The sequence below is a fragment of the Ascaphus truei genome, chromosome 7, assembly GCF_040206685.1.
Source record: "Ascaphus truei isolate aAscTru1 chromosome 7, aAscTru1.hap1, whole genome shotgun sequence".
In the NCBI taxonomy this organism is placed as follows: domain Eukaryota; kingdom Metazoa; phylum Chordata; class Amphibia; order Anura; family Ascaphidae; genus Ascaphus; species Ascaphus truei.
Genome location: NC_134489.1, coordinates 72006333 through 72023930, shown reverse-complemented (window position 1 = coordinate 72023930; position 17598 = coordinate 72006333). Strand labels below are relative to the sequence as shown.

The following is a 17598-nucleotide window of genomic DNA, read 5'->3' as shown; positions in this document are numbered from 1 at the left end:
TGCACCAAGAACAATGTTTTATGGACCAAGTCTCTTATCTGTCTCTTCTAATGACTTCCCTTAGCGGGTTGTTAGTACCTGACAGCAGGTCTCTATGCGGGGAACTTTCTTCCAATTCTACATTCAAAGGAGGTCCATCAGAGAACATGATTGGCAATTTTCGTCATAATCTGCACATTATTAGCATCAGAATTGACATGGCAATAACACTGGTAGTTTTTGATGTGCCTCTCAAAGTTCAGGGACGTCCCTGCAGTAGCTGGGGTTTGGTAAAGCAAATTTGTGTTACCCAGTGGTTGCTTTGTAAGTCATATGCAGGATGATATCTTGTATTATCATGGGGAGGAGGAGGAGAATTCAAGGTAAAGTTTGAACGAAAAATATATGCCCCACTTTAATGCTGTGATACATGCCCTATCTCAAGATTCAAGTATTTTCCAGATACAACATAATGGATCAAAGTAATAAAGCATCACTAAGGATGGCCATGAAAAGGAAAGTCAATCAGCCTACCAAATAAAACAAATTGTGTTAAAAGAAATCAAATGGTGGCAAAAAAAATTAAACAGAATTATGCCATGTCTTTCACTGCTAATATACATTGTTTATTTTTTTTTAAGTTTGAGTCATCCCTTTTTTTTCTCCAAACAATTTGGCGTAGGTTCCCCCCCCCCCCTACCCATGTTTGAAGCTGATTTATAATTATGGATGATATATATATATATATATATATTTATATATACATATATATATCTCCTTGGGAGTTTATGAAAGGGGGGGAGTCACACATTAGTGTGTGGATGTGGGATAAACACACCAGGCCAGTCCTCTCTGCAGGGGACACTACAGAGGTGGGCTGTTGCTTTTTGATGTGACCCCCCTCGGGTGGAGGACACCTCGGGGGCTCAGTTATCTGGTCAGCGGGGCTTCCTCTCTCTGATCCGGGGGGGTGGCCGAGGTTTTGCTGAGCACCGCCGCCGAGTAGGGCAGGAAGCTGCTCTCCGACCTCTGCGAGGCCGCCGCCGTGCAAGTGAAATCCGAGGCCCGGGTTCCCAGCGCCGCCTGGTTGCTATGACAACTGAGGCAGGAGCAAGGGGTGGAACCTGAGGCCGCAGCAGCAGCAGCAGCCGCCGCAGCGGTACTGCTGAGCCCGGCGGGGGACTGGTAAAGACCCGGGTGCCGGAAGCTGCAAAGAAGTTCCGGCCGCGAGTAAGGATGTGACAGTGCGCGGAAGGTGTCCAGCGGGCGCATGGAGCTCGCGAAGGGCGAGGCGGCCGCACCTGAGGCCGCCGCAGCTGCCGCCGCTGCCGCCGCCGCGGTCACCCCCATATGCGGATAGTAGTGCAGAGGCACATGAGAGTGGAAGGGGTAAGGGAGACTTCCGGTGGCCGCTGCGTGCGTCATCATGTAAGTGTAGAAGCTGGGGTCTGCTGGGTGAGGCCAGGACATCGCCAAGCGCTGCCTCTTGTCCTTCATCCGCCGGTTCTGGAACCACACCTAGTACCAATATATAAATATACATTCATAAATAAACCCATACACAGATATATGTATAACAGCAGAAACTGAAGCAAAGCAGCCAATACAGACAATGACACACATGTGTTGTCAACTGAAGCACTGCAACGATTGCTTATTGCACTGCCAGGATGTTGTCAGATAGTGATTTTGGATCATTTTCATCATCATTTTACCACATATTTTGATCATTTGACCGTTTTGCACAGTCTTTAGAATTTAGTTGATTAAAATACCCTGTGTGAAAAGAAGTCCCTGCATTTTGGCTGCATGGGGGATGGTGGATTACGACTTGATGATTTGTTCCCTAGAAACAAAAAAATGCACCTGCAATTAAAAAACTAAATAAATAAATACAGAACGGAGCGATTTATAGCAAGAAGTGTTGGCAGATTCAGTCAACGTTTTTTTTTTTTTAAGAGCTGATGGACTCAAATCTTAAAAATAAAATAAAAAAATGAATTCTATATTGTTGGATAGCCCCGCAATATACACGAGGATTTAAGCATTTAATCAAAATAATGCTTTTTTTGCATGAAGTACTGTATAGGGGAACATTTAAGAGTATATTAATTTCAAATGTATTTTAAAAGCGCAAAACAGAACATATATTTGTCGTGTTTTAGTAGTATTAATGTAAAATCTCTTTTTTTTCTGCTGATAAAATCATTAGATAAGAAATGTAATTGAGATAGCGATTGCCAATTCATACTCATTAAAACAAATATGTTGTTATTGCATTTGTACATCTACATATGTATAATGTATGTGGCAAGCTTATCAGATATAACACAACCAACCTTTAGATACATTTGCCCTTGTTTCTTGGTACAAACACACACGATAGATAGATAGATAGATAGATAGATAGATAGATAGATAGATAGATAGATAGATAGATACAAAATGCAGGCACACCAAATGGTGTAATAAATGTGTCTTTACTAGCTCAACGTTTCGGATTTCCAATGGATATGATGTGTGTGTGTGTGTGTGTGTGTGTGTGTGTGTGTGTGTGTGTGTGTGTGTGTGTGTGTGTGTGTGTGTGTGTGTGTGTGTGTGTGTGTGTGTGTGTGTGTAGCGATGTCTAATGCATGTTTTTTTTAACTAAAAACACAATTTTCTAATATATTTATCTCTCCTTTCAGTAAAAATGTACTACGTTAAACATTCAATCTTAAAAACATTTTTTGCTTTATCAGGCAGAATGATAATTTTGCGTGATATACATGTGAGGCAAACAACACCCTAGGACTTCAGTGAAAGAAATATAGAACACATATATTATTGGACTGTTGACACGAGTTATATATACCAAAGTGTGCAACCTCAAATTGATGTTGATTTGTAAAATATGTTTCAATGTGAACAGCTATGTGCTTCGAGATAAAGACAATTGAATTACAGACACTTAGTAGAGTTATATACAAGTGCAGTGTCAAGTATAGATTTATTGTACTTGAAGAAAACTGGTTATTTGTATACATTATATTAGACCAACATGAAATCCCTTCTTAGTTTACTTTAGATAGAAATAAATATCAATTTGCTACCTGAAGAAACTTCCTTTTTTTTGCCATCAAAGTATAAGACAATGTGATGACTTCTCCTGTTGGTTAAAGATTCATTTTTCCCGGAAAAAAATATTTTACATCTCAATACATTTTATTGAAACAACTCTAAAAGTTATCAGATATTGCACGAAAGCTCCTGGGACCACAAAGATCTCTTGTTCAGGGGAAGAAGACTTTTTTGGTTCTGAAAATTAGTTTCTAAATGCCAACATGCTTCTTGAAATCAAATATGTCAAAGATGTGCTTCTTGATTCAGCAAAGGGCATCATAATCTACAAAGAATGTAGAAAGTAGCTGTGAGTGTTGTGCAAGGGCAGAGAGATTCCGACCTCAGCTGGACTGAGGTTATCCTACCTTGATGGTTGTCTCAGGGAGGTTTAGGGCAGCAGCCAGTTCGCACCTCCGGGGACGGGAGACATAATTCTCTCTGTAGAACTCCTTCTCCAGCCTGCCTATCTGCTCCCGGGTGAATGCCGTGCGATAGCGCCGCACCTGATCCGCTGCAGAGCTGGAGCTCCCCACGGAATTACTGTTGTTAAAACTGCCTAATCCAGAACCCGCAGACGAGCTGGTGGTGCTGGCTACCGAACCACTCTCTAAAACCATACACAAGAGTTTGTCAGTGGTTAGCACAGTGCAACAATGTCAACAACACAGTACATTTATGTGTAGTGGATATTGTGTATTGGGGGCAATAAATGCTGGGTTCCCCACTAGCTATAAATGATGGACAGGGATATAGTACACCAGGCAATATTAGTACGGAAATAAATGTATTGCTTAATATTAGGGAACAAAATCATGCATAGGCAATAAAGCTATACATCTAATAGTATGGCATACACATGCCAATTTCCTGTACATGTGGTATTATCATGTTACTATATTATATGCTATTCAAGTGTAACTCTGGGCATACTTTGCTCAAACGGAAGTTTGACTTTTGGTCAATGGATCTGAAGTTAGGAGGGATCCACAGCTCATAAATAAGATTTTAGCACCGTGTTTACAGCTGTAAAATTAAATTTTAGTGGAGAATAAAACGTGGGTGTTTGTCGTGGTCTTAGTAACCAGTGTTATTATAGTGAGATATAAACCAAAGTAAAATAAAGATAATATATAATACATTTGTTAAACTAAGCCGATTGATCTAATCCCACAATTTATTCCATATGTCATTGATTCAGATTTGTGTTGCCAAAAGAATCGATAAACTTTTTTTGAGCTGCTTAATAATGAAATGATTTCAAATTAAAGGCTGGATGTTTTGTTCATTTTTCTTCCCCCTGAATTTATTTTCAATATCCATAGCACCGAATTTAAGTGATTATATCCCTGCAATTTGATTAATACGTGTAACTTGTACAGCAGATGTATAAACACACAAAGCCCAGCCAGATTTTAGATCTGATTTAAGTATTAGCACAAAAATTTGAGCAGCGCTGGGAACTCTCTAGATATAAGGAAATAAGTATTACCTACTAAATCATGTTTGGACGAAAATGTATATTTATTTGTAGTTATGTGTTATTTTTAAACGAGATGGTAATTTAGGACTGTATCTCACACACAAAACATGCTCTTAGATGCCTATAAAAAGGCATTTATAAAGTATTACAATGACATTTTTTTGGAAGCAGAATACTATTTACATTTTTCCTACAATAAATACAATTACATGGTGAAAAAAAACAACAGATTCGTAATAAAAGCTACAAAGCTAATCGCGATTACATTCGTATGAATAAGGGGTTAGCTGCTTATCCATTGTCTGTGTGGTATCTACAAAGAAAATAATATACAATGACATAGTAATATGGGTAAAATAGCCCCATGTTAGTGGTATCTTATTTACATTGTAGATAGCGACCACTCTCTATTACAGGGGAAAAAAAGAATAAGAAACGATATTGTATATAATACAAACCCCCATCTGTCGCAGAGTTCTGTATTTTAAAGGATAATGTATCGGTAAATGTACCTTTGTTGTTACTTTCCTTCAGCTGGGAGGAACTAAGGCTGTTCGGGGAGCGCAGTGCTGAACATCCCACTTCCACATCACTGTTCATATCTGCCTCTTGTGAAACTTCAGAATACTGACTGATTTTCTTCCTGCTTTCAGACGAGGGTATTTCAGAAGTGCTGTGGCTTTCACTGTTATGGTGAGGGATGCTGAACAAAGTGTCTATTTCAAATTTGCCCTTGCTGGGGATGTCCCCTATGGATCCATGCATAGAGGAGGAAGTTAGTCTAGGGCTCAGGCGAGCACTGTGGTGAGCATTTTCCAGGGCCTCCAACACTGCATTTCCAGCTGAGTCGGACAAATTGGAAAGCCTTTTGCCTGTGGTGGGACTGTGCAGTCCTCTTTCCATGAGGATCATCTCTTTTCTTATCCTTTCCATCATCTCAGCTTTGTAAAAAAAAAAAAAAAAAGTCAAAGTAGTATGGTGCTGTTGTAATGATGATCTGCAGCAGGGGCTAATTCACATTCAGCCTGGCAAGTGTCTCTAAATATTATCTTTCTGAGCGTTGCCTAAAAATTGTGGCATGCCAAAGCGATGGAATGACTGGTCAAAATGACCCATACATCCTTCCCAGACCGAAATGTCATTCATGAAAAAGTAGGGCTCGTCATTAAGGTATGAATGACGCTGTTTGAATAATCATTTATTGTAACAGTTTTATAAGCAAATAAATACAAGCTCCTGTCAGTTGGTAATGAAGGCGGATTCTAAGCAGACAAATATATCCAGGTACAGAGAGAGACAAGGAGTGAAGAGTAAAGCTCGTCCCTCAAGCTTGATCAGATCTTGCTTCAGTTGCTGTGGGGTTTGGCCTCTTGGGTGAAATTGACAGTCTGATTAATAAAATGAGCTGTGCAACATTTCCCCCTTCATTTAGGTACATCATTATACTCTGATTTTGTTTTGTTGGCTTTTAGGTACTAATGATGCTCGTTCTTTCGTATTTTTTTTTCTGCAAGGGAAATAGAGTAAAATAACCAAGATTGTTATTGGAAGATAACAATTGTGCATTGTAATGTCGAATGAAAAGGGCATATATATAAAAATGACCGTTCTCATATATTTTTTTATAGTATGGTTTGCACTTTACATTTTGAAATCAGTTCACTTATCAGCAAAATGTTTATTTTGTGTTTCTTTATGTACAGATGTCACTTTATTTCCCTTTCATTAAAGACAAATCATGAATGTGTCTTCAATTCCACTATGAAAAGCTATACATAGAAATCAACTCTCAATTCATACACATGTGTAGATTAAATGCATCTAATGGTAATAACACTATGATAATTTGTTATATATAGTATTCCTGCTCGCAGGAGTTTTAGTACAACAATTTTATATCCTTTCTTTTTACTGTGTTTACATTAGAATCACATATTTGATTATCTAACATTGACATTTTAAATATCAAAACTTCTATTATGAAAACTGCAATTTTATAGTATTTCTCAAAAAAAATCTTACATGCCCTTTTAAAAATAAGCACTTGCACACAAAATCATGAACTTCTTTCTACATTCTTTTTTTATTTCTTTTCTTTTTTTTTTTTATACCCAAGCTATTTTTCTCAGTTTCCTTCTTTTGGGAGAATTATCATATTTAAATACGTGTTAATTAATTAATCAACAGATAACATTGTTTTAAAGAAAAGACTAATAATAAGAATAAACCGTTGCGTTTTGCTAACAACTTTGATGTTCCATTGAGTACATTTATTAGGGAAAACTTTAGCGGTGTACCCTGGATTTGCAGAAAACAATGATGCAATTCTACTAGTGTCCTTAAGAGCAGGTTTATCCAACAGGATCACTTATATGTGCAATTATACTGTGATTGATTGAAATACATTCTCAGCAACAGTAAGTTGGAATTCCACCCTTTGAAAATTAAGTTTCCTTTGATCTAAGATTGGAAACTTAATTGCAAGTTTAAGCTATTTGGCCATAGTGAGTGTCTGTATTTTTTTTTATATAACTCTCGTGTTTTATTGATTGACATAAAGTCAATCATCAAAAATAACAATGATGTAGATATTTCTTGTATTCTGATACCTGTTAAAAAAAATAATATATAAATATATATATATATATAATTGGTGACAGAAAAAATATGCCTATATGTGCTCAACGTCCAGAGATGTGTAGAACTAATATTATTAGAATAAAGTGGCCCACTTGATCCAAATTGAATTTCCAATATGTGATGACTTAAAGGAAGACACCAACTATATCTTATCGCTGGCGTTTGGCGCCCCCGTCTGTTTGTGTCTAAGCATTGCTGCACGAACCTCAAAACATTGCATATACTGTATGTAAACATCATCCAGAAAACTATCAATGGTGTTTTTTAATGTCAAAGTTTGAGAAAAAAAATCGCATCTATTTATGACTATTTTAGAAAGCATGTCTCTTATTTGTGGCTGGCGGTAAAGAATTATATAAACCAATGGCATCCAAGGCAAATACACTTATACACTAATAAAGCGACAATACAGTGCATGGAAGCAGGACTGGAAAGAAATCAATAATCTGATGGTCCTAGATCTAAAGAAGAGACTTGTGAGATCTGGAAAGCACATGTTGGAGTATTAACAGGTCCCACTAGTTGCAATTAATTAATTTACCACGTCTTCCATCAGCTGATATTGTAAACAATGACATTATATTTTTCCTTGTATTATGTAATTTAGCTGGATATATATATATATATATATATATATATATATATATATATATATATATATATATATATATATATATATATATATATATATATATATATATATATATATATATATGTCATTTCCCAGAATCCCTTGCTGCAGTGGAAGTGCTGTGTGCTGGGTGATAATGGGGAAAGGCGGGGTTGCAGACCTGCCTAAGACATGCAGATGAGCATACAGTTGTATTTACATTTATATATATATATAGTTAAGTTATGGTGGGTAAAAAAAGTGACAAAAAACCTCCACAGCAAAGCATATAGCAAATGGAAATATTACTGTATGCTCATTTGCATGTCTTAGAAAGGTCTGCAACCCCGCCTTTAACCATTATCACCCAGCACACAGCACTTCCACTGCAGCAAGGAATTCTGGGAAATTACATGCAAATGAGCACACATTTTTGCTTCAAAGCCATAAACATGGTTCCCTATAGGCTTAAGCTTGCTGCATGGTCACAGCTTTGAGCACAGCCAGGGTTAAGAGCTGTATAGCCATGCATGCTTATTTTTTTTATCATTCTAAGTAAGTCATCTGTAAGAAAGGGTACCTATACAAAGCCATGTTAAAAAGTTATGCTGCTGGAAGACTACAGAGATGTAGAAAATATAAATATATTTTTTTAATTATTTTCATATATACTGCCCATCTAATGTAAATACATGTATCTAAGATATTGGTGACAATGTTTTATGTTAAAATAGGGCTTTACAATCTCCTCGTTTACATGGTGAGTATTCAAATAAAGCTTTGAAAATGGTCTTTATAAATATTTCCTTCAACTGAATGGTTTTGTAAGGACATACTGAAGAATTGTTTTTCAAAAAGATCATCTCTGTGATTTTGGATTAGATTTAGTTTTTATTACACAATCATCTCAACTTTCAAGTTGAAATACATTTGAGTAATCTCTTATACAGCTTTAAAACCAAACTAATTTGAACTTAAAAGACACATGTCTAAGCTGCTCATCCACTGTAGTATAACTTTTAGAGAACCATGCTAAATATTTGTTCGATGGTCAACTACAGGTGCTCAAAGGTGCGGTTGTAAAACATGACTTTTTTATTGCTGGTTGTAAAAACCCAGGAGAGGAACCCATTTAGTTGCTATCTCACGAAAGTCTCTTACTTAAAATAGCTATTTGCTAAAACTTATAGAGTTGGATAATGCACTTACTATATAGTGCGCCTATGGAATAAACAATTGTGTTCTATATGTTAAAAAAAAAAAGATGTTTATAAAGGTTATAAGATAGTGGAGAGAGGAAGTCTTTGTGCAGATGCAGACGGGATATTGCAGTGTCTTTTTGTCCTTGACAGTAGAACCTTTAAGTGGAGTCTGCATAAAGTTTTGTTTACACTGCAGAAAGCCACAGAAAGGCAAGGCTTATAAAAGCAAGGAGGTAAACTAGTGGTTAATTGACCTTATGAATCACATCCAGTTAATGCATAGTTCTTAAAACACTGGGCTAACACTGGGTGCCACCATTTATTTCGTATATATTAATTTCCCACTAGTTTCATATGAAATACTATAAGTCTTGAACGGTAAAGTACGTTGTATACTTTTTTGTCTATTGTACAGTATACTGTAGCTGCATTCAAACTGGCTTTAGTTTATTCACTTGAAACACACACAGAGCCATCTAGCGATGAAGCCTCTGTATTGCTTTAGTTTGCTCTACTGTATGTTGCAAAATCAATTTCATAGCCTTACCCCAGGGGTTCTCAACTTCAGTCCTCAAGACCCCCCAATAGTTCAGGTTTTAAGGATAGTCCCAGCTTCAGCCCATGTGGCCCAATAAGTTGCACAAGGCAGCTGTGCTGAAGCTGAGATATCCTTAAAACCTGACCTGTTTGGGTGGGGGGGGGGTCGTCTTGAGGACTGGAGTTCAGGATCCCTGCCTTACCACATGAACCAAATGCACTCTACTTCTTAATAAGTAGTAAATGTCTAATTGATTAAGTAATTAGACAGTTCAATTAAACAAACTGACAAATGTGCTTTCAGATTTTTCAACTTGTAAAATGTGTGTAAAATATCTTGAAATTTTGAAGAGAACGTTGGGGGAACACTTTATTTTACAAAGATATTTTACTTAGAACACAAATTCTCTTATAAAGGGAGGTGCTGATCATCATATATTTAATTATTCGTATTTTAGGTAAATAAACGCCTCCAAATGATACAGTGCCATGTATTTGAGTAGCAGTGCGAAAAATATTAGAACTACTGTCCTACAATGATTTGCAATATTTTACACTACAAAATATACAGATTGTTCAATTGCTTTTAAATATTAACATGCATGTATGTATCAATGTATTGCAAGTATTCCCTAAATATTTCCATTTAACTGAGCAGAAGAAGCAAAGGATTAACACAAGTGCATCATCTGGATATTGTTGTTAATAAATGTAGTGGTCTGAACAAAAAGCAGTACCATGCTTTAAACATTTGTTACGGCTTGTAGTGCATACTGCATATGTAAAGAATGACCAATGCAGTGACCCCCCTTTAATTGATCCAATGTTTTCAATGTAAATACTAGATATTTTTGCTATTGAAAGTAGAAATACATCATCCATGGAACTTTATTCTCATGTCCTATACACTATCTACAGTAACTGTGCACGCAATGTCTTGTATATAATGTATACCCTGTTCATTTATGTAACTGTACTTCTAACCATGTATTATTTGTTTTACTCTGTGCCCAGGACATACTTGAAAACGAGAGGTAACTCTCAATGTATTACTTCCTGGTAAAATATTTTATAAATAAATAAATATCTTGAAAATATTGCTGTTATAAAAAAAAAGAAAGGAGCACTTATTAAATAGTTGAAGTTTTCCAGTGGAACAAACAGTGGGTACAGTAGCTATACTTATGCAAAAGAAAGTGCAGGAATGTGATGCTTTTTCTATACACAAATATTATTTATTCAATGTCCATTTTTTGTTCTGTAACTGAGATTAATCATTTAGTGACAAATGACAACTCTATGGATCTTCATTCTCATGAACTCTAACATGTGAATTATTCATGTAATGAGTACGTGCAAACCAAATGAAGGAGGAATTGTTACTCTGTAATGTACAGCTTCACCAATTATTTACATATTGCCATGCAAAAAAAGTATTGAGTTTAGAGAACTGTGCTGCATTCATTCCATGGGGATCTTACAGATTGATAGATTTTGCCAACGAAAATGTCAAGTTAAAGATACTTTTGCTTTGAGTCAATTTTGTGTATGAAACTCGTGAAGATTGTACATTTTCATACAATGGCAAAAAAACACATCTATAGTGAATAAGTACGTTTTTCTAAATACAACTTTTTACCAACACTCAAGACATCCAACATGTTTAAATATGTTTGAAGTCTCCATAAACGGATAGAAGGTTGCCAAAATGAGCTTTAAAATGAAGAACAGTGAATTTGGGACCTGTTGCCTTTCAGCTTGTGCAGCTGAGCTGCCTAAGAACCCCTAAGCACAACGTTTTGCATGCTCACAAATTACTCCACAGCACAGCAGAGCAAGTATCTTTTTTTGTGTAAATCACTGTGCTCACTATATTGCTGTTCTTAATAATTCACACAAATATGGGGAGCCATGATTATATAATTTGATTTAACTACTGTATTTCCTAATATGTTAGCATCTCCTATATATACGGTATATATATATATATTCTATATATATATTCATCGGATTCACAATTAGTATATATATATTTCCAGTTATGGCAGCAGTGCACCTGATAGATTGCTAAAACGTATTTCTAAACAGTGCCAGAATAAAGTTTTACAACTGTTTCTGGCTAAATATGTATGAATTTGAAGTCCACAATAAGCATAAACGTTACTGGAGGTAGACAGGATATGTAAATCAGGTTTATTAGATACATAGTACATTAATTCGTTTCCTATGTTTAATTAATGTCTAGCTGCCATGGTTTGCTTGTAACGAAATTAATAATTTTCACACCAAAGCTAAAACATGTAATTTTGTTCAATCTTACAGGTTTAATATACTGATATTATAGATAGTTTAGATATAATGCGAATATGGGTATTTTGATCGGAATGTATGTAGTTTTAGTGTGTACAGTGCAACAGTTACCAATTGAGTTTCAATATACTAATGAATATAGCACACACATAAATATAGCATAGATATAACACATAATTTGGCCACAAATTCAAAAAGGTACTGGCTTTCTTGTGCAATACAATATACATTGGTTTCCTTATACACAAATTGAAATAATAATTGAATCTCGTTATAAATTGTTTAGTGCTGTTAATAATGTTAAATCCATTTCCTGATGTTAACTAAGATATTGCGCTCTAGAAGTACATCCATTGCTTATGCTTGATACAGTGCAACCTCACATGTGTAATGTCCAGAATCCCATCATCTTGGCTGTTGTGTTTTCTTTACGTTAATACCTGTATGTTGGTAGGATGTAGGAGGAGTCTCCTTAACAAGTTATATAGGAATAACATTGAAATAAATGAGGCCTAATGTGTCTTTCCTTGTTAATTTCCCTCTTAGCATCAGTCTCTTCTGGTGCTTAAAGGACATTGAAGAAACTCAACCACAACAGTATATGACTCAAGTACCTGCACTGCTCTCATATTTGAAAATATGGCACAACCTTGGTAATAACAACCTTATCTTTGAACAGGATATTGCAGTGGTGTATACGAGAATCAATACCATTTTATTTAAACGGTGCAATTCTGAGCTGCATGTTTTACCCCTCAGAAATATACTGTAACAATGAGTCATTGTGTACAGTCAGTGGTAATTGGACCTGACACGTCACTCTATAAATCTAAAATTTCATTAAAGTCTTTATTCTGGTTATGAGAGAAAACCAGTTATATGATAGTGTGTGTGTGTGTGTGTGTGTGTGTGTGTGTGTGTGTGTGTGTGTGTGTGTGTGTGTGTGTGTGTGTGTGTGTGTGTGTGTGTGTGTGTGTGTGTGTGTGTGTGTGTGTGTGTGTGTGTGTGTTCTAAATAACGTTATTATAGTATTCCTTATATTACTTTGTATTTATATCATCATATTATAGTTTTTATACTTCCATGGATGTAAAATGTTTTACAGGTCTGGTAGATATCGATTTATTAAGCTAATAGGAAATGTCATACTGTAAAAAAAACATAATTTCTGTGTAACTATTTTTACGAAATCAACAATTTAAGTTTTGTATAGTAACTCAGAAATACCAAGTTAAATTATATATTTAATACACAAAGTTACAGGTGTTTCAAGTTAAATTAAAATTCAAAGTTTTGTAATGCTGTTTTTCCGTAGGTACAGTATAATGGAGAAGTAAATATTGATAAGGACTAACATTGGATTACACGATAAATGTATTTTATGTCTAAGAAACAAACAACAATAAGTCACAATAGAATGGTTCTAATTTGATCAATTGTTAACTAGTGCAAACATTACCGTGTTAATATTATTATTATTATTATTATTATTATTATTATTATTATTATTATTATTATTATTATTGCTGTTGTTGTTATAATTATTAAAGCTTAGCGTGATAATTAATATCCAATGCCAATTTATCTCGTAAATATCTTTGATACAAATGTATTATTGGTATTGTGTGAAACATGTTTCTTGTTACATTTCCTTGGTTATATTTCCTAGACAGTAATTATTTCTACATTACCCCATGTATTTGTAAGATTGTTTTGCTAGCGTGTCAAAATTCTACTTTTGTAAACTATATAACTTCAGAAGAACCCTTCTGTACAGATCAAGCACGTTTAGAGATTCATTAATTTCATCGGGACTTTTAACATTATTTTCACTATGTTTATTAAGAGAATTGCACATAAACTATAATATTCAACTTGTTGAAAGTGAAATATTAAGAATGAATGCAAGGTGCACTCTGGATATTTTGAATAATACTGATTCGTTATGAATAATGAAAAAGCAATCAAATAGACCTAAGGAACCTGAAACGAAAGAAAGAAACATTTACGTGGAAATCAGAATCCCCTAGACCAGTGGAGTGGGTTGATTGCTCAGTGGGTTTAAGTCAGTATTGAGGTCACGTGACTTGAAATAACCAATGCAAAGCCTCTTTGGCTACTGCAAACAGATCTGTAAAAGGACTCCTCCACCCCCTCCCAACCTGAACTTCGTTTTTATAAACGTACCACAATGATCTAACCTGCTTCAAGGAATACCAATTTCCACTATGCCCAGCACTGGATTTAAAGAGTGATGTGCAAAGCCCTGAGCAAACGCAATCAGTGGGAAATGGAAGGATTAAGAGGAGAAGGGTCTTCCACTAATCAGTGCAGGAATTTCCTCTCTCCCCCTGGCGTGTTTGGCACTTCCTCCAGCAGAACAGTCTCAGGATTAACCTATCCTGGTCCCGAGCGCTCCAACTCTACACGTTCTGAGTCCACCAAAGACGGTCCAGCATGTCCAGGTTCTACTGGACCGTCTGCTCCACCGCTGGGATATGGTTATCACTTTGGAAACGGATACTACAGTTGTCGTATGTCTCATGGTGTTGGGATTCAGCAGAACCCTCTGAAATCCTCCAGCCATGCTTCCATTAGCGGATTTCCAGTGGAGAAGTATATGGACGTTCCTAGCTTGGCCAGTACAAGTGTCCCCAGTAATGACGTGTCTTCAAGGGCAAAAGAAATGTCTTATTTTCAGGGCTATACCAACCCGTATCAGCATGTTCCTGGATACTTAGATATGGTGTCAACGTTTGGTTCTGGGGAACCCAGGCACGAAACATACATATCAATGGAGGGCTATCAATCATGGACTCTAGCTAATGGCTGGAACAGTCAAGTTTATTGTGGTAAAGACCAGCCTCAACCTTCACATTTTTGGAAGTCGTCTTTCCCAGGTAGGAATCACTAGGTGAAAGTTTATTGTGGACACGCTGGTTTGTATAAAAGAATCCAGTGAACAGTCTTACCAGTGTACAGTCGTACTGTATACAGAAATACAGCACTGAAAAGCACTCACACTCACCAAATGGCATGAGATCACCGAGAATTCATAGGCGTCTTGTAAATTCCATTTATACAGAATTATTTTAGAATATATATTTTTATTAAATGTTGCAGTTTAAGTGAGTATGTATGTGAGTCAGTTATAGTATCTAAATGTCCACATCATTCATACAAGAAAATGTATATTTATCTAAGAAACTCTGCTGCAAAATTAGGGTAAAAGCTGTGCAGTGTATACTTATTTAGTCAAGGGGAAATGTATGCTGATTTAAATGGGGTCCATTTGCTTAGATACGTTTGGTATCATGGGCATTATGATCTATTATTTATAGAGACAAAGCACATATGGAAACAAATAGTACCTACAGGATTTTTGTAATGCATACATCAATCTTGCAATGCTAATTCTACATGGGGTGTGGGGGGAAATGAAAGTGGGAATATATGAAAAGTTCGTATCCAAAATTAATATGCTCTGTTATTCAAAATAGGAGACGTTGCACTAAGCCAGCCAGACATGTGTGTCTACAGGCGTGGGAGGAAGAAGAGGGTACCCTACACAAAACTGCAACTCAAAGAACTTGAGAATGAGTATGCCATTAACAAGTTCATTAACAAGGACAAGAGAAGGAGAATTTCAGCAGCAACCAACCTGTCTGAGAGACAAGTCACCATATGGTTCCAAAACAGGCGAGTGAAGGATAAGAAAATTGTCTCCAAGCTAAAGGACAACATTTCTTGATATCTCAACTCAGACTTAAATGTACATTGAAACTCACTTGTGCTTTTGGAAAGACTTGAATTCTATTTAATTATCAAAATGTGGGACTTACTCATTCTGTCATCAATATACTTCTCTACTAAATGTGTTATGACATCAACCTTTTTTTTGGCAGGTTTTCCATTTTCATTATTTGAAATGCTTTTTATGGGGCAATTATCAAAGGCACTTGCATGGACGAACTTGTGTTTATTTCCATTCTGTAAATTATTATAATGTGTTAAATCCAAATGTTATATTTTTGCCATCATGAGGTATTGTTCTTTCTCAGGAAACATGTACTCAGCAATAATGGAAAAAAATAACATCAACTCCACTAGAAAGCAGAAAGGCCATTCATATAATCTTGGAAGACTCTTATATTTGCATCTAAATCATTACTGTATAATTTTGCTTGTGCCATGGGATTCTTGGATTTCATAATCATTCACGTAGGTGATTCTTTACTACCAATAACAGATTTTTGTGGCATTTTATGTTTTTTTGTTTGGATAATGACACCTTCTTTCACATTACTTTTTTTTTTTTTTAAATCATAGTCTACAATCGATTGAACTTTAAAATTAATTGAATGCAATGCCATCTACTTTGCCATAGCAGAGAAAATACAGAATATACAAAAATACAATGACACAGTAACTGTAGTCGATGTATTGTAAGGCAACATCAGTATGACATTAGAAGTCATGTCATATTTACATTTTAATTCATATTTTTCTATATACCTTTTTCTACACAAATTAGATATTACGTGTGTCATAGTTATACATTACAATCTTAAATGTCACGTGTGATAGAATGTATTGAAATCCTAAATAATTAAATTCGGCTCTGCAATTCTACGTGTAGGGAAAAAAAAGACCCAAATATTTTTGTATTGAAATAATTATTATCTATCAAGAATAATATTTATTGTTTTCTCAAGCATATGGATAAGCAGAACATAAACTATGCAACCCCATCTCTGTTTCTTTTACACTTTTCATGTTAAATCGTTCGGTTGTTTATTATTCCAGATTAACATAAGAAAATAATGAAGCTTTTATGAAATTTGACTTCTGTTTTTTTATTGTTTTTGTTTTTGTTTTTTACAATGGCTTCACAAGCAAAAATACAAAGAAACTAGACCTTTATATGACAACTGTTACTTTTCAGTGGAATAAAACTATATTCAAGGTACAGTCGGTGCCTTTCTACTGGTAATTAATCTGTTTTGACTGGGTGGGTTATTAAGCACTTTCAGTTTTTCAAGGTGATGATGTCATTTCATAGACCACAAAAAAAATCTCCTATGAATAAAAATTGCAAGTTTTTTTTTTTTAATCCCTTAATTTATTTAATAAAAATGCAGGGGAGTCTGTGACTGTGACTGATAATAATTGTGGTTTACTTATCTACACACATACAGTTTTAGGAAAGGGTTATGGCCCTGCGCTCTTATTTAACAGGTTTATATGGCCGCTCTTGGAATAGTTGTACTCATTTTAATGGCACTTTCATCCATTTAAAAGCTTTCAATGCAAGCAAATATCTCCGGGGTGCTAAGTAGCACAAAGGAAAGGTAAGAATCAATGTAGAAAGCATACATTATGTTAATAAGTTACAGCAGTAAAATGTGCTAAATTAAATGGAGCAGAAGTAGTGTTGCTGTTTATGGTATATATTAAATTTTATTTGTCCCATTTTATTTTTTGCTTTTTTCGAATGTAGATTAAATACCTGCCATGTATGAACTAGCTCATATCTGGGGAGAAAAAAAACCCAACTCAAATAATGTAGATATGAAAAGGAATAGGACCGAAACGTTGTTCATTTTTTCATACAAATTAGAATTATTTAAAAATATATATTTTCCTATTCCTTTTCATGGTTATGATTTAGACACACACACACTGGGCTTCGGTTTCTATAGGCACAGAAACATATAATCTTATGTTTCTTCTGATTT

General features: G+C 35.4%; 2 protein-coding genes across 3 annotated transcripts; one reads left to right on the top strand and one right to left on the bottom strand.

Moving 5' to 3' along the window:
* Positions 1-746: 746 nt before the first annotated feature.
* On the bottom strand, positions 747-5697 carry EVX2 (even-skipped homeobox 2). 2 transcript variants are annotated; one of them, XM_075606785.1, is made up of 3 exons: positions 5020-5697; positions 3447-3673; positions 747-1497 (listed from the first exon to the last, which is right to left on the bottom strand). In XM_075606785.1, the coding sequence occupies exons 1-3, from the start codon at positions 5495-5497 to the stop codon at positions 910-912; spliced, it is 1293 nt and encodes a 430-aa protein (XP_075462900.1). In that variant the 5' UTR covers positions 5498-5697; the 3' UTR covers positions 747-909. The 2 variants fall into 2 exon arrangements, with proteins under 2 accessions (XP_075462900.1, XP_075462899.1); XM_075606784.1 differs by having other exon boundaries at positions 3447-3688; positions 5074-5562.
* An 8283-nt stretch (positions 5698-13980) lies between these two features.
* HOXD13 (homeobox D13) lies at positions 13981-16603 on the top strand. The gene is made up of 2 exons (XM_075606782.1): positions 13981-14760; positions 15361-16603. The coding sequence occupies exons 1-2, from the start codon at positions 14115-14117 to the stop codon at positions 15609-15611; spliced, it is 897 nt and encodes a 298-aa protein (XP_075462897.1). The 5' UTR covers positions 13981-14114; the 3' UTR covers positions 15612-16603.
* Positions 16604-17598: the final 995 nt, after the last annotated feature.

Coding starts and splice junctions, on each gene's coding strand:
- EVX2 (XM_075606785.1), bottom strand. CDS start 5,497: ATGATGGAAAGGATAAGAAAAGAGATGATCCTCATGGAAAGAGGACTG. Junction 3,674..5,019: donor GAACTCTGCGACAGATGGGG/GTTTGTATTATA, acceptor GTGGTTCGGTAG/CCAGCACCACCAGCTCGTCT. Junction 1,498..3,446: donor TCCCTGAGACAACCATCAAG/GTAGGATAACCT, acceptor TATTGGTACTAG/GTGTGGTTCCAGAACCGGCG.
- HOXD13 (XM_075606782.1), top strand. CDS start 14,115: ATGTGCAAAGCCCTGAGCAAACGCAATCAGTGGGAAATGGAAGGATTA. Junction 14,761..15,360: donor TTGGAAGTCGTCTTTCCCAG/GTAGGAATCACT, acceptor TATTCAAAATAG/GAGACGTTGCACTAAGCCAG.